General features: G+C 51.1%; 1 protein-coding gene across 4 annotated transcripts; it reads left to right on the top strand.

The window, feature by feature from the left end:
* Positions 1-2,265: 2,265 nt before the first annotated feature.
* LIG3 (DNA ligase 3) lies at positions 2,266-23,390 on the top strand. 4 transcript variants are annotated; one of them, XM_005220003.4, is made up of 20 exons: positions 2,266-2,329; positions 4,735-5,282; positions 7,213-7,356; positions 10,040-10,246; positions 10,858-11,009; positions 11,827-11,993; positions 12,098-12,175; positions 12,692-12,860; positions 14,202-14,357; positions 15,706-15,837; positions 16,195-16,274; positions 17,203-17,290; positions 17,960-18,037; positions 18,289-18,412; positions 18,979-19,121; positions 19,464-19,538; positions 20,173-20,319; positions 20,787-20,994; positions 21,361-21,443; positions 22,645-23,390. In XM_005220003.4, the coding sequence occupies exons 2-20, from the start codon at positions 4,739-4,741 to the stop codon at positions 22,876-22,878; spliced, it is 3,009 nt and encodes a 1,002-aa protein (XP_005220060.1). In that variant the 5' UTR covers positions 2,266-2,329; positions 4,735-4,738; the 3' UTR covers positions 22,879-23,390.
* The last annotated feature ends 622 nt before the right edge of the window (positions 23,391-24,012 follow it).

Genomic DNA, 24,012 nt, shown 5'->3' with positions numbered 1-24,012 from the left:
TTTTTGCCATGCTGCTTGCAGGATTTTAGTTCCCTGACCAGGAATTGAACCAAGGCACAGCAATAAAAGTGCCGAGTCCTAAGCCACTGGACTGCAGGGAACTCCCCATGCATTTTATTTTAATTGAAGTGCAATTGATTTATGTGTTTTGTTAGTTTCAGGTGTATAGCAAAGTGACTCAGTTACAGATACTTATTTTCTCAGATTCTTTTCCATTACAAGACATTGGGTATAGCTTCCTGTGCTATACAGCAGATCCTTCTTGTTTATCTATCTTATATACACTGTGGATACGTTAATCCCAAACTCCTAATTTATCTCTCCCCTCGCCCAGCACATCTCAAAAAGGACTGGCCACATTTCAAGAGCTCAATAGTGATGACAGCATCTAACAGCACAGGGACAGGGAAAAAGTCAGACGCAGTCTAGCGGACTTTCAAAACACTGTAGTAAATGCAGTGACAGAGTTCAGGACTGCTCAACCTCCAGAGTTGGCCTTGAACCTCCAGTGACCTTCCAGCCCCAGACCTGTTCATGCTGCCATACACAAGAGACTTTGCCCACTTCAAACAGTGACATCATGGCTGGCCTCAACCAACCAAACAATATAACCAAAACAAAATTCATCCTCTTACTCAAAATACCTCCTGCTCTCTCATATTCTATCTCAGTTAATGGCACCATTATCTATCTGTTCATTCAAGTCATCTTTAGACAAATGAGCACTTTACCTGGAAGGTAATTTAAAATTTAAATGCTTATCAAACAATGCATCCATCCCAACTAACTGAGCTTGTCCAGGGCACTTACTTTCATCTCTCACATGGGTCATTACAAGCACCTTTTTTCCTCCCCAGTTTTACTGTGAAGTAACTGACACATGTCACTGTGTAAGTCTAAAGTATACAGCATAGTGGTTTGATATGTTGTTGTTTAGCTACTAAGTAATGTCCAACTCTTTAGGGACCCCATGGACTGTAGCCCACCAGGCTCCTCTGTCCATGGGAATTAATCAAGAATACTGGAGTGGGTTGCCATTTCCTTCTCCATGGTTTGACAGAGATACAATAAAAAACAAAAACAGAAAACTTTCCTTAAAAACGTGAACCTCTTCACGAATTTTTATGGGATCCTTGTATTGTTCAGTCACTAAGTCTTTCGACTCTTTGCAACCCCATGAACTGTAACATACCAGGCTTCCCTGTCCTTCACCACCTCCCAGAATTTGATCAAGCTCACGTCCACTGAGTCAGTGATGCACCCTTGTATGGTGCCATGCTGATCTCTGTGTCATTCCATCTTCATGATCTGCCCAAGCCAGCACTGGTTGACTAATTCCCTCACTGCTTCCTAAGGCCCTTAATGGCTCTCCATCCTCTACATAACAAAGGGCATGATCTGCCCATAAAATTTTTTGAAAGCACTCCAGGGCATGCGGGATCATACTTCCCCACCAGGGACCCAACCTGCGCCCTCTGCAGTGGAAGCCGGGAGTCTTAAGGACAGGATCTTTTTTACAGACCACAGAATTTTTCCCAGGGTCTGACCTTTGCTTACCTAACAATGCCCAGTTGCTCTACCTTTCCTAAACCGTGAACAAGTTCTCTCACCTCCTCTGAGTTTGCTAACCTTTTGTAAAAACAGCCGTTACAATCTCTCAAAAAGTTGACCTTAAAAAAAAAAAGCTAACCTGAGGTTTAAAATAAATACACTTAAACAACACACCATCAAGGGTTTACTGTACCCATGACTCCTTAATACTGTATCTGTATCTATCCAGTGCCCCTTTTTAATTCAATACTTGCCAAATACTTACCATGTGCTAGCCACAAGACTGAGGGGTACACAAGACTGAGAGAATGCAGAAAAACAATATATCTTTGCTTTCCCCAAGCTCATTACAATATAGTCTCTCAACCAGTACCTTTAAGGACTAGATAATCTCTAACATTAAGAGCCAATGGGGTAAATTGGAAGGGGGTGGGGTAAATTCCCAGAAGTTGAGAACAGGATGCGCCTCAGGGCGCCGCCACATCCTGGGACCTCCGCTTTCTCCCGCCGCAGTGGCACTTCGCGAACCAACCGCAAAGACCAACACCTAAGCCCTGGGCCTCACTCTGAGCACCCGCGCCACCTCCCACGTGGCAGGAAAGGGGCGGGGACGCGTGGCGCGGCTGCGGGAGGGCGGGGCCTGAGCCTCTGCGCCTGCGTGCTGCAGCCAGCTCGAGGACCCGGATTTAAAGAGACAGGCACGACAACCGTCTTGGCTGCGCGCGGCATGTGGGCGCCTGGTCCGAGGCCTGAGGTGGCGCCGGAGCCGGGAAGGCAGGTGAGGAGGCGGCGCGGCGGAGCCGGCCTGCGGGAAAGGGGGGCGGCCGGAGTGCGGGGCTCGGCGCGGCCCGGGAGCCAGCCCCCTGGTCTCCTCCCCCGCCCGCCGGCTCGCAGAGCCCCGGGGCACACCCTCCGTGACGTGGCGGCCCCCCGGGAGCCCGCGGGGGTTGGCTCCCGGGACCCCCGCGGCCCCACGCCGGGGAGGCAGGGCGCCCCAGCGGGGCTCCTCTGGCCGGGTCCGCCCAGCCGCCGCCCGAGTCGGTGCGCTGCGGGCGGAGCTCGGGAGTCTTTCTCTTCCCGCCGCGTCCCCTTGAGCCCAGCCCGGGGCTGTGCTCTGGACGCCCCTCCGGCTCGCATCGAGGGCCTCGCCGCCTCCCGCCCTCCCCGCGGCCCCGGCGGGGAGCCGGTGCCCCCTCCCGAAAGGGGAGGCCCCTCCGGGAGCAGCGGCCGCGGGGCTCTCACTTCCCGGCCCGGCTGCGTTCGACCCTCAACGGTTTCCCTTCTCGGCTCCCTTTGAGGAAATGCTGAGTGGCGGCCGCGGGGGGCCTGTGAGCCAGGCAGGGTTCCCCAAACGGCTCCGTGCCTCCTGGTGGTCCAGCGCCTCCCAGACCCTGCGGAGGGGAGGGCGCGGCTAGGTGCCCTCCCCCCGGCTCCTGGAGTCCTGGAGGCGGCTTTTCATAAATCGCTTTGCAGGAAGGTGGTGGACCCTAATGTTTTTTGTTTTTTTTCTTGAGCGCCTCTTACGGGCCTGCTCTACTTTCACATACTCTGTGGTTCAGCATCTAGGGGTTACAGAGCCCTTTGTGAAGTTTCTTGAAAATGTTGACTGTTTCTCCCCCAAAACGTACAAGGCTGAATGCGCACCTTTTGTATACATTTGCAAGGGAGTTCAGAGCCCTACCCCCCACTCCCATTCGCCCATCCACGGACCCAGTGTCATTTTCCCCCTTCCCTTGAGGTAGATGTTTTCCTTGTCTTAGGAATAAGGAAGCGGACTCGGGGAAGTTAAGGGAAATTCTCAAAAGATAACATAGTCCCAGAACTGCACGGTCACACTTGTGCTCGCGTCTCTGATTCCCATTTACCTGCTGTTCTCTGCATCACGTCTCACTTCAGCAAGTAAAGCCTGCTTTTCGTTATCACCCGCAAGCAATTTGACGACAAAGCCGGGTGCAGGCTGAAAATAACTCCCAGTCTGTTGAAAGTTGGAACTGGGAGGATACTTTAGAAAATAAGGATAAAAGAAAGTGGGGGGATACTATGTGGATATGGTCCTTGTTTCCATGTGAATTGATTGAGCTCCTTTGATTCTTGCTGTCCAGTTACTTCAGCATTTCCAGATTGAAGTTGCAGAGTTATAACCCGGCTAATTGCACACAGGGAACCTTTGCTTAAAGGATAATCGCTTCATTGACTATATAAGGGTTTTATTCTTAGAATGACAACTCTCTGAGTTAGGTACTATTATTGTCCACATTTTACAGTTGAGGAAATTGAGGAACTGAGAGATTAAGGAAATTACCAAGGTCTTCTGGCCAGTGAGCTAGGATTTGAAACCATGGGGTTAGGTTTTAGGCTCCATTTAATTGCCTCTCAAGATAGGGCTTCTGATTAAATCCCAAATCTATATAGTGGCTTAATTATTTTCTGAGGATAACAGATATTTTATATTTCACATTAAAGACTTCTTGAAAATAATGTCTTTTTTTTTTTTTTTAAGCTGCACCACTTGGCTTTCGAGATCTCAGTTCCTCCTCCAGGGTTTGAACCCTGGCCATGGCAGTTAAACCACTAGGCTACCAGGGAACTCCCAATGTAATTTTTCTTGATGATTAAAAAGAAACTTTAGAATCTTATTATGCTAAAGGGACACGACTGAGCGACTGAACTGAACTGAACCGAATGCTAAAGGGTCACCATCCATTTTAAGGCTTAGGGTTTACTGGTGGCCTGAGAAAGGGTTTTATGTTACTTGAATTTTCTCGATTGTGATTTACTAGGTGGGTCGCCGTCTATGGGGTCGCACAGAGTCGTGCACGACTGAAGCGACTTAGCGCAGCAGCAGCAGATATACATTAAATAATATCTAAATGTTCAGTTAGGTAATTGAACATCCTGTTGCAGACTGAATTTTCCTGTACTGGAATTGTTCATCCTGTAGGCAATAAATCTTTCATACCTGGTCTTCCCTGGTGGTCCTATGGTTAAGACTCCGAGCTTCCACTGCAGGAGGCCCCAGTACGATTTCTGTTCAGGGATCAGACAGCAGCCAAAAAAAAAATCCTTCATACTTTAGGAAATGTTTGGTTGATCAGCATGGATTATTGTGTTAGGATGTCAGCCTTTGAGGAAATTAGAAGCTCCTCTGTAACTCACTTTTCTGCCTCTCCCCCTTCTGTGCAGCTGTATGACTTTGGCTTTTAAGATCCTCTTCCCACCAACTCTCCGTGTACTCAGGAAAAAAGAACTGTGCCTATTCCGAGAACATCGCCGGCCTGACATAAGACACTTTGGCCGGTGGTCAGAGACAGTTTTTTGTGGATACCACCTCCTCCAGAGAAGAAAGCCTGTTCCGTCCTTCCAGGAAAGCAACCTAAAACTACGTGCCACCTGCCTTGTTTACTTGCCAGGGTCGCATGTGGGACTCTGCAGTGGCCCCTGTGAGATGGCAGAGCAACGCTTCTGTGTGGACTACGCCAAGCGTGGCACGGCTGGCTGCAAAAAATGCAAGGAAAAGATTGTCAAGGGCGTATGCCGAATCGGCAAAGTGGTGCCCAATCCCTTTTCAGAGTCGGGGGGCGATATGAAAGAGTGGTACCACATTAAATGCATGTTTGAGAAACTGGAGCGGGCCCGGGCCACCACAAAAAAAATTGAGGACCTCACCGAGCTGGAAGGCTGGGAAGAGCTGGAAGAGAATGAGAAAGAGCAGATAAGTCAGCACATTGCAGGTGGGCTGGAGAATACTGCTTTCTCATCTTACTGGCTCTGAGAGGCCACGAGATGAGAGTAGAGCCCAATTTCTTTCATCCTATCTTTAAGTTTATTGTTCAGAAATAACTTCAAACTCAGGAATGTTGCAAGAATAAAAATAGTACATAGTACAAAGAATGCTCATGTTCACCTTTTTTTTTTTTTTTTCTGGCTGTGCTGTGAGGCTTGTGGGATTTTAGTTCTCTGACCAGGGATTAAACCCAGGTCCTCAGCAGTGAGAGTGCAGAGTCCTAACCCCTGCACCTCCAGGGAATTCCCTCAGATTTACCTGTTAACATTTTGCTCTCTGCTTGATCATTTGTGTTCATGTTTGTGCTCACTCTTTCGCTCTCTTTGTTACTCTCTCCTTCCACACAGGTGACTTTTTTCCCCCCAGAACCATTTGGGCATGCATCATGGTCCTTTGCCTTTAAATACTTCAATGTGTATATCTTAAGAATAGGATATCATGACTGTAATACAGCTATCAACCAGTAAATTTATCTTTGATATAATGCTTTAATCTACCGTCTGTATTCTAGTTTTGTCAGTTGATCAGATAATTTATAACTTTTCTCTCCCTTCAGTATGGAATCCTGATACAAGATCAGGTATTGCACTGAGTTGTCGAGTCTGGCCTCCTTTAATCTGGAACATCTCTGAGGTCTTTGTTTTCTTTTATGACATTAACATTTTTGAAGAAAAGAGTACCTACACTACTCCCTTTTCTCTCTCAACTTATTTTCTGTATGGACTCAGATTGCTACTTTTTCCTGGTGGCTTATCATTGTCCTGTACTTTATTAATTTGGTGCTAAATTGTCCCATATTTGGTCAGTTGGGAACCCCTTTGAGCTAGTTTTTGTCCTTGATGTCCAGATCACTTTTTAAAAATTGTTTTAAAGTACTCCCTTGCTTTCTGGCCTAACAGTATGCTCACTCTTAGGATTACCTATCTCAGCCGTGAAATCAGCGGTTTCTCTGAAGAGTCCTTGTTCCTGTTAGTGGGGGAAATGGCATTAGAGACAAAAATGTTGACGCTCTGTGCCCTGGGTGCATGAGATATCCTTGCTTCTGGGCCCTTTCAGCAGACAGAACTGGAAAATACGTGTTTGTATATACACAAAAACATATGTGCACATACACGTGTATTCCAGTGTATGCATATTTTAGAAATCTGACACTGATAAATCCAATTAGTCCTTTCTGACCTTCAGTGTCTTTGTAATATTCATGTCTTCAGTTTAGTTCTAGTCAGTATAGGGGGACTAGAATGGACCTCTGTCCTTTTTCTTTGAGAGGAAAATGACTTCAGGGAGAAAACTAATACATTTTTTTTTCCAGCCTCCCTCCCGCCCTGCCCAGCCTTAGCCATTGGCTTCACCCTTTATTACTTCCGGACCCAGCTCATTCAGAGGAAGAAAAATACGAGGGAGAGTTAAACTGTCACACAGCTCAAGTACTCAGCAGCTGCAAGTTTTCCTGCACGTACCAGATCAACATGCTCTGTTTATCCAACTTCATTTTACTTTCTTGTTTATCTTTAAATTGGGGCTAATTCCATAAGCTGAGGTCCTCACATTTTATCTGTTGACACATGATTTCTGACTTCCTCTGAATAATCTGAAGCTTATATGTGAGATAGGGGTGGAGAGTATTGATGGATATTTAAGTTACTAATAAAAGTAAAGAATAACTGGGTCTTTTGTCCCTAGAACACCTTCTCCCCAATACCCTAATACCTGTTACTTCCAGTCAAGACGACCAGCCAGCCAGCAGTCACCTTTCAATTAATACCATGGTAGTAACTTACCTAGCCAGGCTGTGAGAGCAATTGATAGAGTCTTTGAAAGCTTTCTCAGGGATTTTTCACTGAAAGATATTTTCCCTTCTTTTTGGGGTCCTGCAGATCTGTCTTCCAAGGCAACAAGCACACCAAAGAAGAAAGCTGTTGTCCAGGCGAAGTTGACAGCCACTGGCCAGGTCGCATCTCCAGTGAAAGGTGCCTCATTTGTCACCAATTCCAATCCCCGGAAGTTTTCTGGCTTTTCAGGTAAGATAGGTTAGGGCTACGTGAGCTGTTGCAGTCCTTTTAATTAGGTATCCCGGGAGACCAAAATTTGGTACTCTGGTTAAGAGTGACCATTCTGTGCCATCTAGCCTGCTTAATACAGTTGACTATTAAACACCACGGGCGTTAGGGGCTCCAAATCCCCTGCGCAGTTGAAATTCTTTATCCGAGGTTCCACTTTCTGCATGGTTCCACCATACCCTCAGTTCTGCATCCCTGGATTCAATCAATTGCGGATTGTATAGTACTTATTTGCTATTGAAAAACTGTGTGTGTAAGTGGACCCATGCAGTTCAAACCCATGTTTTTCAAGAGTCAACTGTAATTTGCTTTCATCTGAGCAGAGAGGTAATGGCCAGCTAATTCTCAGCAACCCACAATGTATAGCATTTCTTTGTATATTTTAATCTCTGTTGCAGCAAAAAGATGTTTGTTCTTTCAAGACTTTTTCCCCCTTGAAGTAGCTTACATGGATCAGACATTATTACAACCTGCTGTTTACTTCCTTGTTTGGGGTTTTTTTTTTTTTTTTTAACATTTATTTACTTATTTGGCTGCGCCAGGTCTTAGTGTGGCACACGGGATTGTTCCTCTTTGCTGTGGAATGCAGCATCTTTAGTTTTGGCATTTGAAGTCCTGGTTGTAGCCTGTGGGATCCAGTTCCCTGACCAGGGATCAAACCTCAGCCCCCTGCATTGGGAGCATGGAGTCTTAGCCACTGGACCACCAGAGAAGTCCCATCTTTGCTTTTTGATAATGGAAGAATCGTGAGGAATTGCATCCCTCCACTCGCCCAAATCGGAGATGAAAGTAGAGGAGCGAGATGTCCTGCATGTCCTTGTGTAGCAGACGGTGTTGGGCTGGGGCTTTTGCCTGTGTGGTTCCATTTGTTCTTCATTTAACGTTGGGGAGTACTTTTATTAGGCCCATTTTATGAATGAGGAGACCAGTGCTCAGCATCACTATGGAGTTTCTAATAGTTACACTGAAGTCTGTTTAACTTCAATACCTGTGCTTTTTTACCCTCCACCTTGTTACCTGTTTTATTTGGACACATTCTTTTGACTGCCTCAGCTAAAGAAAATAAAGTCAAAACTCAGGAGCTCAGAAGTTGTGTGAGGAGATTGCTCTGTATGAGTAAAAAAAGCCCGGACTTGAGGTCAGAAGACCTGGGTCCTGGTCTGAGCCTCTGTGGCGTCATCTGTGAAGTGGGAATGGCAGCACCTGCCTTGTGGACCCCACGGTGTCTCACAAGAATAAAGAAGAGAAAGTTGCAAAAACAGTGCCTGACTCTACGATTTTTTATCATTTTTAAACTCTGAGGTTTCCTTGGTTTTTGCCTAGTGGTCAGCCAAAGATAGAAATATGGAAGAGTTCAGGTGTATTTCTGGAATAGCCTGGTTCTCAGGAGGGAATTTCAGGGAGGGCGGGTGTTCTATTTCTTCCAAGCTGCCGAACAGTGACACGTTGGAGATTTTGTCCCTTAAAGTCCTCTTTAAATGCCAGGTCAGAGATGAGGATAGATTTCTAATTTACAAACCCCAGGCAAGAAGACACTTATATCAGCAGACAGCGTGGTAATGGCTGTCTGCTGCAAGCTTTCAGGGTGAAATTTACTTTGTAAATGGTCACAAGGAGGTAACAGGCTCACTTGTTTGGGTGTCTGGAGAAAAGTACCCCTTGTTGCTTACCTTTTTTCAAGCTTTTATTTATGTATTTGTCTGTGTTGGTCTTAGTTGCAGCCTGTGGGATCTAGTTCCATGGCCAGGGATCAAACCTGGGCCCCTGCACTGGGAACACGGAGTCTTGGCCACAGGACCACCAGGGAAGTTCCAAATCTAGAACTTTCCGTTGTTGTTGTTGTTGTTAGTCGCTCCATCGTGTCTTAACTCTTTGTGACCCCATGGACTGTAGCCTGCTGGGTTCCTCTGTCCACAGGGATTTCCAGATAAGAATGCTGAGCGGGTTGCCATTTCCTTCTCCAGGGAGTCCCTTCTGACCCAGGGGTTGAACCCAGGTCTCCTGCAAGTCTCCTGCATTGCAGGCAGATTCCTTACCACTGAGCCACGGGGGAAGCCTCCTTTTGTTTTTATAAGAAGAAAGAAGAAAAAGTGGTGATGGGGGTGATGGGGAGGGGCAGGGGGCTAGTGGCGAGCGACTGGGAATGCTTCTCTCCTCAGGCCTTGGTCTCCTCACCAATAAGAAGAGGTTGAACTAGATCATCGTTAAGGTTTCTTCCAGTTCCAACAATCTGCAGTAGCAGTAGTTTCAGAGTAACTAAGGTGTCCCTGATTTCTTTTTCCTCCCTGATTCCACCTTTTCTGGGTTCAGCTTTACAATTGTTCTGAAATCATCCTGACCACTCTTGGCTTGAAAATGGCCCTTGTTCTTCAGTCAGCACTCATGTAAGAAATACACATCAGCTGGTCCTTTGCTTCAGTGTGAGGTGGTTGTTTCTTTACTCTTAATAGCTGGGAGATTTGAGGAAATCACTTGACCTCTGTTTTTTCACCCACAAAATAGTCCAATGATATCTGCTCCCAAAGGGCTCTTTGGGGAGATTAAGTGAAGCTACACATAGAGAACAGCAGAGTGCCTGTGAGTTTCTCCTGCTTCCTTTTCAGCAAGGCAAAACGAATCATCTCCCTTTTTGTCTCTCCCACAGCCAAGCCCAACAACTCTGGGGAAGCCCACTCCAGCCCTACCCCTAAGACCCCTAAGACAAGTCTGTCCTCAAGCAAATGTGACCCGAAACACAAGGATTGTCTGCTGCGTGAGTTTCGGAAGTTGTGTGCCATGGTGGCTGAAAATCCTAGCTACAACACGAAAACCCAGATCATCCAGGACTTCCTTCAGAAAGGCTCAGCAGGAGGTGGGCCTCAAGCATCCTGGATGGGCTTCTCTCGAGAGCTCAGAGTCATGGCCAGCTTTATGGGCACGTGAACTGAACAGTTGCACAGGCCTTGTGCTTGGTTTAATGCTCTGCTATATTGCTGTCTTGAAATTCACTGTGTAGCCAGATCTGTTCCAAACACACGGGCATCTTTCTTCCTTCCTTACTCTGCCCCCTAGGAGGCCAGAAGAACCTATCCCATTCGACCAAATGGAAAATTCACTCTCCTGTTTGATTTGGGTTTTGTGAGACACTTGCACAGCTTGGAATATAATCTCCCAACTGTGTTCTTTTTCATTCGTCTAAAAAATGATCATTGAACATCTGTGATGTGCCCATCACTGGGAACACAACAGTGAAAGTCATGGCTCTGCCCTGCAGGAGTTCATCCAGGGGCTACGGGGAGGCAGACACACAGACCCCCAGCTGCCGAATGCCATGGCCTCTGCTGCTGTGGTGAAACGCACACCCTCCCCTGAGGGCCTGTGCATCGAGGCCAGCAATGCAGACATCTCTTTTGGTTCTTTGAGTTTATGTATTTATTTGTTTAAGCTCCATGTCTCAAGAAAGGTTTCTTCTGTCTCCTCCAGATGGTTTCCACGGTGACGTGTACCTAACAGTGAAGCTGCTGCTGCCGGGTGTTATTAAGAGTGTTTACAACTTGAATGATAAGCAGATTGTGAAGCTTTTCAGCCGCATTTTTAACTGCAACTCAGATGACATGACACGAGACCTAGAGCAGGTCAGAGAAAGGGGAGGGTAGGTGGATTCCAAGTGGGGTTCTGCGGAGCCAGTCACCTGCACTCTTTTTTTTCCTGGGAGAGCACATACTGTTTCAGAAAACTGAAACCCACTTGAGCAAGCTTTCATTATGAGAGGAGTTGAATGGGAGGCTACAGCTGTTCGTTTCACCAGGTTCTGAAGACTGGACTTAGATTACTGCTGAGCCTGAGAGAAAGACCTAGACTTCGAGGGTGGACCTTCGACTTCCCACTCTCTCTCCAGGGGCTCTTGTTCTAGGCCTTTATTTGGCCTTCCCATGTGGCATGTATTAATAGGGTCTTAGTTCCCTAAAAGGGATCGAGCCTGTGACCCCTGTGTTGGAAGCTCAGCGTCTTAGCCACTAGCAGGGAGTTCCCTCTGGGCCCTGTTTTTTCCTTGCTTTTTTTTCCCCTTATAACTTGGGCTTGCCATTCAGTTTTGGTTTGTTCATGACTCCAGCCTTGACATCTAGAAAGTTGCTGTCCAAACACCCCCGTAATCTGATGACTGTGTCTGTCTCGTAGTTCAGATTCTAACAGGACTCACATTGGCTTGACCCTGCATTAGTTCTTACATCACTTCTCAGCTGAGGCAGGCGGCCAGATCCTGTGGTGGATGGAGGTGCTCTTTCCAGGAGCTGTGGGTGGGATACATTCTCTAAACAGTGAAGTTGATATTTGTGAGTTTCGGACAGGAGCGGTGATTGAAATCTCTAATTCACCTGTAGTCATGAGGGCTTGGGGGTTATATACGGCCACTTTGGGGTTGCTGCATGGTATTTTGGTTTTTGGAGACAGGGTGACGTGTCAGAGACAATCAGAGTCTTCTTTGAGCAGAGCAAGTCTTTCCCTCCAGCTGCCAAGAGCCTCCTTACCATCCAGGAGGTGGACGAATTCCTCCTGCGGCTCTCCAAGCTCACCAAGGAGGATGAGCAGCAACAGGCCCTGCAGGATATCGCCTCCAGGTGGGGCACTGCCCACTGGGGATGGGCCTGGGGAGACAGAATCACTAGGAGGGAAGGTGTGGGAGTCCAGAACTTTGTCAGTTGCATGTGCCTCATCCCTCTAGGTGTACAGCCAATGACCTTAAGTGCATCATCAGGCTGATCAAGCATGACCTGAAGATGAACTCAGGGGCAAAACACGTGTAAGTACCAAGTCCTCGATGGTGGAAGCTGCCCACTCCCTGTGTTGTCAGCTGGTGTCGGAGACTTGGAAGCCCCGATTTGGGTTTGAGTCCTGATTCTGCCGCCGTCCTTCCTGTGGGACCCGTCAGTTGACCTAGCTCAGCCTCCATTTTCTCATGTTAAAGGGAGATAATAGTACCCTTTTCACAGAGTTGTTAGAATCAAACACAGGGAATATGTCCAATAAGTATGAGTTGCTCGCCCACGCCAGTCCCCTCTTTGGTCGGGCAGCATCCAGGTAGCATGGTATCTCAAAAGAGCTGAGTTTTCCAAGATCTTTTTCTCCTGTGACAGTCTTTAGACAATAGGACATAACTGCTTCCCCATATATTGGGATTCATGGGGTCCCAATATATGGGGAAGCGGTTATGTCCTGTTGTTGCTGGACATGATACGTTGCAGCATATTGCTGCTATCTAGAGCAGTAAGGTCAAGAACAGTGGTGTTTGTTTCCTTGCCCCTGTCGGCCTCGGCAGGCTAGATGCGCTAGACCCCAATGCCTATGAAGCCTTCAAAGCCTCACGCAACCTGCAGGATGTGGTGGAGCGGGTCCTCCGCAACGAGCAGGAGGTGGAGAAGGAGCCAGGCCAGAGACGAGCTCTGAGTGTCCAGGCCTCTCTGATGACCCCAGTGCAGCCCATGCTGGTAAGGACGTTGCTCTTGCCCTGCTTTCTGCTCCTGTGTGAGGTTACTACCCTTCCCTGTGAGATCTGAGAGGGTATGATAGTGAAGGCCCCGCAAGAAAGATGGCTGGAAGATTTGGGGGAAGGAAAAGTAGAGTTGCAGGGGGTGTTTCTCCTGGGGGAGTCTGGCAGAGGGGGAGATAGTGTGAGCAGTGGAAAAACCTGAGAACTCAGCCATCTCTGCCCTCAGCCAGCTGTGGAATCTTAGGTGAGGTCCTTAGTCTCTCTTGATCCTTTTTTCTTACGTGAATGGTGTCTGAAGTGTCTACCCTGAGCAGTTCATCTGTCATCTTTCCTGAAGTCAGGGATGTGTGCAGTAACTCCTGAGTCTCTGTGACATGCCCCAAAGTAGCTCTGAGAGTTGGTAACATAGCCAGCCTTCATGTGAGGGGGTACTTTGGCTCTCCTTTTTTTTCTGGAATGAGAAGAAGCTTAAGGAATGAAGACCAGCTCTCCTTGGGCCTCTGCTTGTTTCATGATAAATGGGATTTCCTTTCTGGCGTGGGTTTTCCTGTGCAATAGGACAGTCCCCGCCTGCCGCTGTGCCTGCTCTGAGAGCCTTTGTATTCTTTCAGTGGGGTACACTGCTTTCTATGAAACAGCCTTGTGGTGTTTTCCTGAAGTCCTAGTCTAGGGTTCTGTGTTGGGATAGCCAGCACCAAAATAGTAAGATCTCCACTTGAAGGACAGGACCAGTCACCTCCATTAGTAGACTTTCTGATTTTTATAAGAATTTTTTTGGAATCTGTTCCACAGTCTCATTTGATGCATGGCATAACTTATACTGGGCTTCCCTGGTGGCTCAGTGGTAAAGAAGCCACCTTCCAATGCAGGAGACGCAGGTTTGATCCCTGGGTCGGGAAGATCCCCTGGAGAAGGAATTGGCAACCTACTCCAGTATTCTTGCCTGGGAAACACCATGGGCAGAGGAGCCTGGCGGGCTACAGTCCATGGGGTCAAAGAGTCAGATACAACTTAGTGACTAAACAGCAACAATCGGTTACACGGCTTCCTGGTTACCACCCAGGCTTTGGAGTTGGGTCTAGATTCACATCTCATTCCTGCCCTTCACTAGCTGTATCAAAGAAAGTGGGCACATAACCTCTGTGAATTTCCGTTTTCTCATTCATAAAGTGAAAACAATATATCAGAATAGGACGCTGCCCAGCCTTTTCACTCCCTCCTGCCCTGAGGGTGCACTCTGGCTGAGGGGCCCCGGGCTTCGTGCTGTCCCTGCCGAGCCACCTCTCTGGGAAGAGCACCTTAAGTCTCCAGGCTTGTCTCCCCCTCCCCTGCCCCCAAGGCTGAGGCCTGCAAGTCCATCGAGTATGCCATGAAGAAGTGTCCAAACGGCATGTTCTCTGAGATCAAGTATGACGGGGAGCGAGTCCAGGTGCATAAGAAGGGGGACCACTTCAGCTACTTCAGCCGCAGTCTCAAGCCCGTCCTGCCACACAAGGTACGGAGCCCTTCCTTTCTGCCAGGACTCTTCTACCTGTCTCTAAGGATCTCAAAGCCTGTGTTCCGTTGCCATTTCAGCTCTAGTGCAAAATAGAATCTGTTTTGTATTTGTTGAATAGAAGAATGTATTGATTTATTCATTTTTGGAATCTTCCAATAATGTGGGGCTGCTCAGGAGGAACAGCCCGAGAGCGTAGCTGGGGGTCAGCCATTGTGGAGCCTAGGGGCAGTGACACCAGGACACCGAGTTTAGCTGGTGCCTGTTGTCTGCCTTTCTAGGTCCTGTGTGCTCCCCCTGAGCTATGTCGTGGCTCGGGTACAAAGAACTGTTAGGCAGTCAGTCATTAATGTATTCAACTTTTTTTTTTTTTTTTAATGTTGTGTCTGCGCCACACAGCATGCAGTATGTTAGTTCCCCCACCAGGGAGCAAGCCTGTGCGCCCTGCAGTGGGAGCACAGTCTTGTCCACTGGACCACCAGGGAAGTCCCCTGTTCAACAGATGTTTATCAAGGGTTTATACCAGGCACTGTCGAAGGTAGTGGGCATCCAGCATTTAATGAAAAATTTCAAAAAAGGACGGAAGTTCTGTGCCTCCAGGGGCTTACATTCAGACGTAAACACAGTCCCATGGGGGCTTCTGAGACCCCGGCTTCTGCCCTTAATCAGGGGGCATTCAGAACCTCGCCCCTCAGCCCTTCTCAGCTCCCGGGGCCTCTGGGAGCCCTTGGGGGTTGTCCAGGGAAAAGCAGTGGGGACAGCTGGCTCGGGTAGCTGGGGCATGGGTAGCCCTCCTGTCCCTGCTCCCCCTTCTGTCTGCTCAGAGTCCCGGGGGAGGGGACGCTCACACCCTTGCCCAGCCTTGCCTGCCTGGGCAATCAGGCAAGGCCGTCAGTTTTGAGTGTTTCTGAGAGCTGAGCAGGACCTCTTTGCGAGCATTAGTGAAGACCCTCCTCATTTTTCTCACTGCTCCTAAGGGAGTCCATTTCTCTCTTTCCCTCCTTTTCCCACTAGTCTGTTCTCCTGCACGAATCCCGCCTGCCCACCTTCCCTCCCTCTGTTCCATGTTTGTCTGCCTCCCTTCTTCCCCTCATTTTCACCTTCAATCTTTTCCTTTTTCCTGCAAATTCTCTGCAGCCAATAGAAACTGACCCCGAGGTGAGCTGACCTCTTCCAGGGTCTGGGCCGAGGTCCTGAAACAGCTGATTGTTCCTGTCTGGCCAGCTGCCAAGACCTAAGTCTGTTTGCACATCAGCCAGGCTGGCATGTGTTGTGTTCCGTGTTCCCTCGGGGCCCAGCTTTAGCTCTCTGTGTCCTGGCTCCCTCTGAGTGACCCTTCTGCCTCCAGGTGGCCCACTTTAAGGACTTCATCCCCCGGGCTTTCCCTGGGGGCCACAGCATGATCTTGGACTCTGAGGTGCTCCTGATCGACAACAGGACAGGCAAACCACTGCCCTTTGGGACCCTGGGAGTGCACAAGGTACTGGTTCAGGCCCAGTGAGCAAGAGTGAGTGTGTGCGTGAGTGTGCCTTCAGTCCAGACATAGAGGGCTGTGTCGCTGACTTAGGGTCAAGCTTCATCTTTGGATTGGTACTGACTTTAGCCCTAAGTTTGGGTATGTTTTGTTTTTGTGTTTTGCATAAGAAGAGCTTATAGTGGCACCTGGCTTATAACTGGGTCAGTCTCCACTTAGGATGTGTCTGCCAAGTGCCCTTGTGGCCCAGGGGCTTCACAGCACAAACACGCGTTATGTACCACACACTTCAGAGGGTCTGTGAAAGTGGACTGCTTCTCCCGTGTGTCCCTCATGTACCTGCTACCTCATTTTCCCTTACAGAAAGCTGCCTTCCAGGATGCCAATGTCTGCCTGTTTGTTTTTGATTGTATCTACTTCAATGATGTCAGCTTGATGGATAGGTGAGGAGTCTATTTTTGATTCCTGGGTAGGGAGGCGGGGGCCCGAGATTGGAAAGGAGAGAGGGCAAGGAGCTGGTGCAAGTGCCTCTGGGCCCAGGAGCTGCAGTGGGAAGGAGCGAGAGGGAGCACAATCACTGCACAGCCGGCTCCCCATTCAGTGTTAGGAAGAGCCAGTATGCTGACGAGATCTTGACTCTGAAAGCTTAAGTCAGAGGAAACCCCGCCACCCGAGGCAGAATGGACTCTTGACGAGACACCGACTACGAGCACTGAAGGGTTTCCTTACCTCTTCAGAAGCGCCTCTGGGTGCATAAGGCAGATGAATTTCAGTTCAGAGGCTTTAGTCTTGGGAGAGGCTGACAACCAGAAGCTTGGGATTGTCAGGCTGTGTGGTTGGGACCACCTTCAGGATAACTCACAGTCTTGACCTCTTGAGTCCCAGAAACCATTTGGCCCCCTCCTCCCTTAGAGAGGCATCCCTGCCCCCACCCCCACCCCCGCCTCCAGCCCTGAGTGTGCAGGGGGAGACAGAACTGCCAGGGTAGGAGCTGGGGTTTGGGCTTGAGGTCCTGGGGCCTGTCCGCCTGCTGACCCAAGCACAGCCCACCTGGGGCCTGGAGTGAGACAGGGTGCAGCGAAGGAGAGTCAGGGTTATTTTTCAAACGGGACCAGGGTTTACACAGTCTGTCTGGGCTGAGGAGGTAGAGACAGGACCTATAACAATGAAGTAACTCTGTGCCGCAGCTCATACCATCAGTCTTTGGTCCCAGTGGAGCCCTGGTCACCCTGGGGGGGCAGAACTGATAGGCACGAGGGCCCGGAGCCATGGCAGACCCAGGCCTCTCAGGAAGCCACTCCATCCTTGTCCCCTCTCCTCAGAGCTGTGGGGAACATCCTGGCCTGACCTCAGCTCTCCTGTCCCCCTCAGGCCTCTGTGTGAGCGGCGGAAGCTTCTTCATGACAACATGGTGGAGATTCCCAACCGGATCATGTTCTCAGAAATGAAACAAGTCACAGTGAGTGAGGATCCCACCCTCGGCAGTGTCCTCGTGATTTGAAAACAAAGCAGAACACCGCATGGGTCAGACGTGGTTGGGAGGATGAGTGTTAGTTATTTTCTTAAGAGGGAGGCTGCTGTGGATACGAGCCGACCTTGGAGATACTGTGGGTTTGGTTCTAGACCACCACAGTAAAGCAGTATCACAAGAAAATAAGTCACATAACTTATGAATTCCCAATGCATAGAAAAGTTACATTAACACTCCAGTCTATTAGGTGTGCAATAGCATTATGTCTAAAAAAACAACGTACATACCTTAACTAAAAATACTACTAAAAAATGCTTACCATTATCTGACATTTTGTTTAAAAAAAAAAAGGAAAATACAGTATCTGCAAGATGTGGTAAAGCAAAGCACAGTAAGCCAGGCTCTGCCGGTGTTCGTGTGCTAGTCCCCACCTGGCAGGGCAGGGCGTGAGAGGCCCTTCCCAGGTGGGCGCCAGAGTCGCCGCTGAAGCAGCTCTGGTTGGTCCCTGCTCTGCTGGCCCTTGTGTTCCTTGTATTCAAGTCAGGGTGTTTGCAGCAGGCACTTGGCTAGTGTGTGAGAAGGAACCACCTCTGCCTCGCTTCCATAGCCCTTCTCTGTTCTCACATCAGTCTCAGTGTCTCTCCTGCTCTCCCCCAGAAAGCTTCCGACTTGGTGGACATGATCAACAGGGTGATCCAAGAGGGGCTGGAAGGGCTGGTGCTGAAGGACGTGAAGGTAAGTTGGTCACATCCTTTGCTTTCTTCCGCCCTGGCCAGGACGTGGCTGTGGCAGTTTGAGGTGCTGGCGGGGGTGCCTTCGCAGGATTCTGGATGTAAAGGCTGGGTTTGTTTTTGTGTCCTGAGTGCCTTGATGGAGTGGGAGGGCACTGCGACGGATCCAGGGTGTCTTGAGAGCAGGTAAAAAAACCCACCCTTGGAGAGCCTCCATTCTCATTTGTGGTCTCTCTCTTGCTTGCTTCCCCTCAGGGTACATATGAGCCTGGAAAGCGTCATTGGCTGAAAGTGAAGAAAGACTATTTGAACGAGGGTGCCATGGCCGACACAGCTGACCTGGTGGTGCTTGGGGCCTTCTACGGGCAAGGGAGCAAAGGTCAGGGTGGCCTCTGGCCCCTGGGATGGTGCTTCTTTGAAAGGCACCACTCAAGGCATAGGCCGGCCTTTTTCCTGGCTGGACGTGCTAGCACGGCCAGTTGTGACGTCTGGAGCTCTGGCTTAGGGGCCCTGACCTTGCCCATGCTGCCTCAGGCAGGAACAGGGAGCGCTGCGGACCCAGGCAGGGAGAGGTCAGGCGAGAGTGCGCTGAGCTCACCGGCCCAAAAAGACACCAGCCACTGTTTCTCCAAGGCCTGGTGGCTTTCTCCTCAGGGAAAATCTCCATTTCCTAACGAGGGGAAGCTGGGGTCTGAGGAACTAGAAGTCGTGGCATCTTTTCCTGGGTGCCAGACGCCATTCAGCTCCTTTTAGTCCAGCATTCAGTGTGACTGTCCCGAATTCACTGAAGTTGGGACTCAAAAGGGTTAACCTCACACGGCTAGTGTGGATCCAGGTGATCTCCAGGGCTCCGACGCTGAGGCCCCGGCCCCTTCCTCCGCAGGCTGCCTCTCACAGGGCCGGCAGGTGCCCCCCCACCCTCAGCCCAGTCCCTCCTCCCCACAGGTGGCATGATGTCCATCTTCCTCATGGGCTGCTATGACCCGAGCAGCCAGAAGTGGTGCACCGTCACCAAGTGTGCAGGAGGCCACGACGACGCGACGCTCGCCCGCCTGCAGACGGAACTGGACATGGTGAAGATCAGCAAGGTGAGGGGGCCCTGGGGCCCTGGCCTCTGGACCAGCCATCATTTCTGAGACGGGCAGTGTTGTGGGGCATGGCGGGGAAGCTGTAGGTCTCGTTTGTCTGTCTCCACAGAAAAGGGCTGCTGCTTGCATAGGAGCAGTGTTAGGCCCTCAAATCCTCTGAGGACCTACCCTGTGGAAACTGGCCTGTGTGCCATCCAGGCCACAGCCTCTCTGGGCAGGGAGGATGCCAGGGGTGAGGGGCAGCCTTTTGTGATAAGTCACCTCTTCTCACAAGCCTGCAACCAAGAGCGCGTTTAAGTCCTGTTTTGGCAACAGCCCAGGACAGCATCTTTTCTCCTCTAGGATCCCAGCAAGATACCCAACTGGCTGAAAATCAATAAGATCTACTACCCTGACTTCATCGTTCCAGACCCAAAGGTATTATCCCGTGGCCGGGGGTCCTCCAGCCCCCAAAATGAGCTTGTACATACTCTACTGCCACAGAGACGTCATCTCAGCATCGCTGACAGTCCACCCCAGGATGGGGAGCCAGGGGACAGGCACAGAAAAGACCAGTCAACACTGAGGGGCATCCTCACTAGACAGGAAGGGCCTCTCCTTCCTCGAGTCGCACGCGGCCTGGCCCAGTCCTTCCTGCACTGACAGAGAGCTGAGGCCCAGGGAAGAAACAGGGCTCCCTAGGCCACACAGCATCGGCAGTGGGGCTAGAACTTGTCTCCCTGCTGTTATCCACTGCTGTTTCAGTTGTAACTGTGCTCTGTTGCTTTTAGCTGGGCTTCCAGGTGAGGCTCAGTGGTAAAGAATCTGCCTGTCAAGCAGGAGACACAGGTTCAGTCCCTGGATCAGGAAGATCCCCTGGAGGAGGAAATGGCAACCTACTCCAGTATTGTCAGGAGAATCCCATGGACAGAGGAGCCTGGCGGGCTGCAGTCTATGGGGTCACAAAGAGTCAGACGCAACTTAGCAGCTAAACAGCAGCATCAGCATTGCTTTTACCTGATGGGAAGGTGTTTTCTACTTAACCAGTGAATGACCTGACTTCTCCTGACAGAAAGCTGCCGTGTGGGAGATCACAGGGGCTGAATTCTCGAAATCTGAGGCTCACACAGCTGATGGGATCTCCATCCGATTCCCTCGCTGCACCCGAATCCGTGATGATAAGGACTGGAAGTCCGCCACGACCCTCCCCCAACTCAAGGTGCCGGCGACTGGGCTGCGCGTGTCCTGCTCCCCCCTCTCCTGGCTCTGGCACCCAGCGCACCTGACCTCCTGCGTCCTCCCCTTCTCCTTTCTCCAGCATGCTGAGAGGGGCCAGGAGGGCAGTTACTAGAAAAGGGGAGCAGCGCGGCCCCTGGAGAGAGCTCTGCCTGCATCAGGCCCCCTGGGCAGCCCTGGACCCTGTCTCTCAGCCTCCTGGGCAGGACTTGCCCCCCAGGCTTCAATCTCCACGTTGCTGAGAAGAACTGGGGAACAGAACAGTGATCTGTGCAGATTACTCCAGAAACTGGGCCAGAGCTAGAAAAGCACCGAGGAGGCCGGCTCCCTTGGCCTGCTGCGGTCCTCCTCCCCTCGTTTTCCTCAGCCCGGGCACCTAAGACACCACACAGACCGCCTGAGCCCCGAGGCTGGGAAAGGAGGGGTAACGCGACATTCTCCCCCTCTCAGGAGCTGTACCAGCTGTCCAAGGAGCGCGCGGCCTTCGCCATAACGGCCGGAGACGAGGGGAGCTCCGCCACAGGGGGCAGCAGTGGGGAGAACGAGGGCACCTCAGGGCCGGCTGTGCCTCACAAGGCCCCAAGAGCCTCCCCCAAGCAGCCTCCCACCAGCGCCAAGAAGGCTGGGGGCAAGCCGGGCGGCTGCACCAGCAGAGGTGGTAAGGAGGGAGGGGCTGGGGCACTGAGGAGTGGACAGGGACCGCATCTCCCCGCCCAGCCCTGAGGTCCTGGGACCCCCTGTCCACTGCAGCTGGCGTTGGCTGCGTTCCTGCTGTGTGTGCATCCGACGGCTAGCCGCTGATCTGCGGGTTACCCTCCTGCTCTGCACACGTGACAGGGCCCCCGAGACCCCATGGGAGCTGGGGATGAGCCGCCTCTGAGCTCAGGGCTCAGCGGACAGCCCTTCCTATCTCACCCATGCTGATATCAGAGGGGCCTGCCCTTCTCTTAGCTCCCCTGACTTCAGGGACCATTATCACTGCTTCTGCCCTCTCGTGGTTCTCACCCTGAGCTCTCGCCTGTAGGCAACCTGCCAGCTGCAGAGCCCTCCCCTGTGAGAGCGGGAGTGAAACGGAAGGCTCCTGATGTGACCCCGTGCCAAGCCAAGGTGAGGGCGAGCGCCCCGTGTTCCCAGCCCTTTGCATTTGGACACTGCGCGATGGGCAATGTGTGGTCAGGCTGACTGCCCGCCCCCGCCCTCCAGCAGCACCCTGGCCTCGGGCAGGGCCGCAGTCCGCTGGCTCCACCCTGTGCCCTCTCGTTGCCTTGCAGAGGCGGCCAGCCAGCAAGCGGAGAGGAAGGAGAGCTGTGCCCACAGGCAGGAGATAGAGCAGCCAACAGGCTGCAGGGACCTGCCCAGCTGCCGGTCCCAAATCCCGGTTGCCATTAAAGGGGAGAAAACCCAGCCTGGGTGTGGGAGTGCAGCCGTGTGAGTTTGTGAACAGGGCCAGCCAGTGAGGAGCGGGAGAGGGCGCTGGTTCAGTTGACCGGCCTCCTCCTCTCCTCTCCTACTCCGTTGTCAGTTTGGTTTGACAACCACTATTGAGCACTTACCAAGGCCAGTAACTCGGTTCCACCCTGGAGGCACTGCTGGCTCAGAGGTAGATAGAGGTGTTGGCATCTGGTCACCACAGGGAGGCTGTGCCACCCCCGCCCCCCGCCCCGAGGCAGTCAGCGTGGAGGTCACGACACCCAGGCCCTGAACCGTCACCATGGCACCCAGAGGACCTTGCGGTCTTTCCCCTGCCTGAAGCCCTGGAGCCCATCAGTCACGAGCAGGGCTCCCGGACCCTCGGCGCGCACAAGACTGCTCGTGGGTCAGGCAGCATTACTCCGGGCCCACAGGCCCTGCCCACCAGTCCTTGGGTGGTTCCTGAGACTTGCGCTTCCCCTTTTCCAGGTCCCTCGTGGGGGACCCGTTCCCTCGCCCTTCTCTTCCTCTCAGCAAGGATGGAAAGGCATGTCGGTCTTGCATAACCTGGAGTGGCCGGAGGATGGGGGTTTTGGGTTTTTTATCTTTACTTGGCTGTACCAAATCTTAGTTGTGGCACACGGGGTCCTTACTTGTAGTATGTGGGACCTAGTTCCCTGACCAGGGATCAAACTTGGGCCTCTTGCACTGGGAGCTCAGTCTTCGCCACTGGAGCACCCAGGGAAATCCCAGGATGGGGGTTTTAGGCGTTACCTTTTCTCCTGTAAACACTTTCCCGGTGTCCTGACCGCCAGTCTCTGTCTCTCAGCTCCTTCCCGAGCGGGGTCAGAGCCAACCGCCCCAGCCCAGCCCAGCCCTGACTGCTGTGCGTTTGCAGGTGCTGCTGGACATCTTCACTGGAGTGCGGCTCTACCTGCCGCCCTCCACGCCAGACTTCAGCCGCCTCAGACGCTACTTTGTGGCATTCGATGGGGACCTGGTACAGGAATTTGACGTGGGCTCAGCCACACATGTGCTGGGTGGCGGGGACAGGAACCCCGAGGCCCAGCAGGTCTCCCCCGAGTGGATTTGGGCGTGTATCCGGAAACGGAGGCTGGTGGCTCCTTGCTAGGACTGCCGCCTGCCCCTCCCTCGCGTGTACTCCCGGCCGCACTGCTTCGGGGCGGGCGGGTGGCCGGTTGAACCCAGGGTGGGGGCCGCTGTCTTCTCCAAGCTATGCATCTTCCAGAGCCCACCAGCCCCGCCTACTGTCTTCCAGACTGGAGTGAGTTGCTGTGTGCCACCACTGAAGTCAGGTGCCAGTTTACATAGGTCTTTCAGATAGGGTGCTGGTTTTGACCTTTTTTTTCCCTATGAAAAGCTTTTTTTAAAAAAAAAAAAAATGGAACCCTCTCAGAGTTATCTGTGTCCTTCCCCAAACACCTCCTATAATTCTAGTGATTAAGGAATGGAGGGGAGGCTGGCTGTTAAAGTTCCCCTTCTACTTCCAGCTCCTTTTAAAGTTGTATTTAAAAGAGTATCCTCAGAAATGCTTATAGTGGGCAAAACTTGTATTCCGCCTGGCCATTTTTGCCAGGAATGAAATTGTATCTGAAAGAAAACAAAATGGATTTTTATGTCTCACTTCTCCGTGTTCTCCTATTAAACAGTGTGTGGGTCCTGTTTTGAAGGGAGGGGACCAGGAAGGAAGGACAGGGAGGTGGTGTGGGCTCCGGGGCCACGGGCTCAGGAGGAGCTGCCCCTACCCCACCTGCAAACAAGACCAAAAAGCTCTTTAGAAACCCACCTGAGGACAGATCTCCACAGCCTGCTTACAGAGAATGGCTCCTGTGCCACTTGAGGTGGATTTATTTGAATAAAGAGAAAACAATTGAGCATAGACGAGTCCAGTTCAGTAGAACTTTCTATGGCATTGGAAGAAGCGTCCTGGAAACCACTGGCTGACGGGAATCAACCACCTTCAGCTGCTGAGCATGTGAAACGTGCCGGTAACACAACCGAGGAGCTGAACTTACATCTTCATCAGCTTCAAGTCACATGAGGCTAATGACGCTCACCGTGGACATGGCAGGTACAGACAGCTGGTTTGAAGCAAACCCTGAAACTAAACAGCTGTAACCCTAGAGGCATACAGGCCGGAAGTGCGCCTAAATCATGAAGTTGCTGAAAAGAGTAAGTGAACTGAAGGTGCAGCTGCACACATGGTGACCTGGAATTGGGAAGCCCAGGTGTGTGGTCCTGACCC

Source organism: Bos taurus, chromosome 19 (assembly GCF_002263795.3).
Source record: "Bos taurus isolate L1 Dominette 01449 registration number 42190680 breed Hereford chromosome 19, ARS-UCD2.0, whole genome shotgun sequence".
Taxonomy (NCBI): Eukaryota; Metazoa; Chordata; class Mammalia; order Artiodactyla; family Bovidae; genus Bos; species Bos taurus.
This window is presented reverse-complemented; position numbering and strand designations above follow the sequence as displayed.

Bases quoted from the DNA above. Each gene is read 5' to 3' on its own strand.
- LIG3 (XM_010815767.3), top strand. From the start codon at position 4,739: ATGACTTTGGCTTTTAAGATCCTCTTCCCACCAACTCTCCGTGTACTC. The intron at 17,291-17,959 runs GTGAGTGAGGAT...GCTCTCCCCCAG, and splicing joins CAGAAATGAAACAAGTCACA to AAAGCTTCCGACTTGGTGGA. The intron at 21,444-22,575 runs GTGAGGGCGAGC...TCTGTCTCTCAG, and splicing joins TGACCCCGTGCCAAGCCAAG to CTCCTTCCCGAGCGGGGTCA.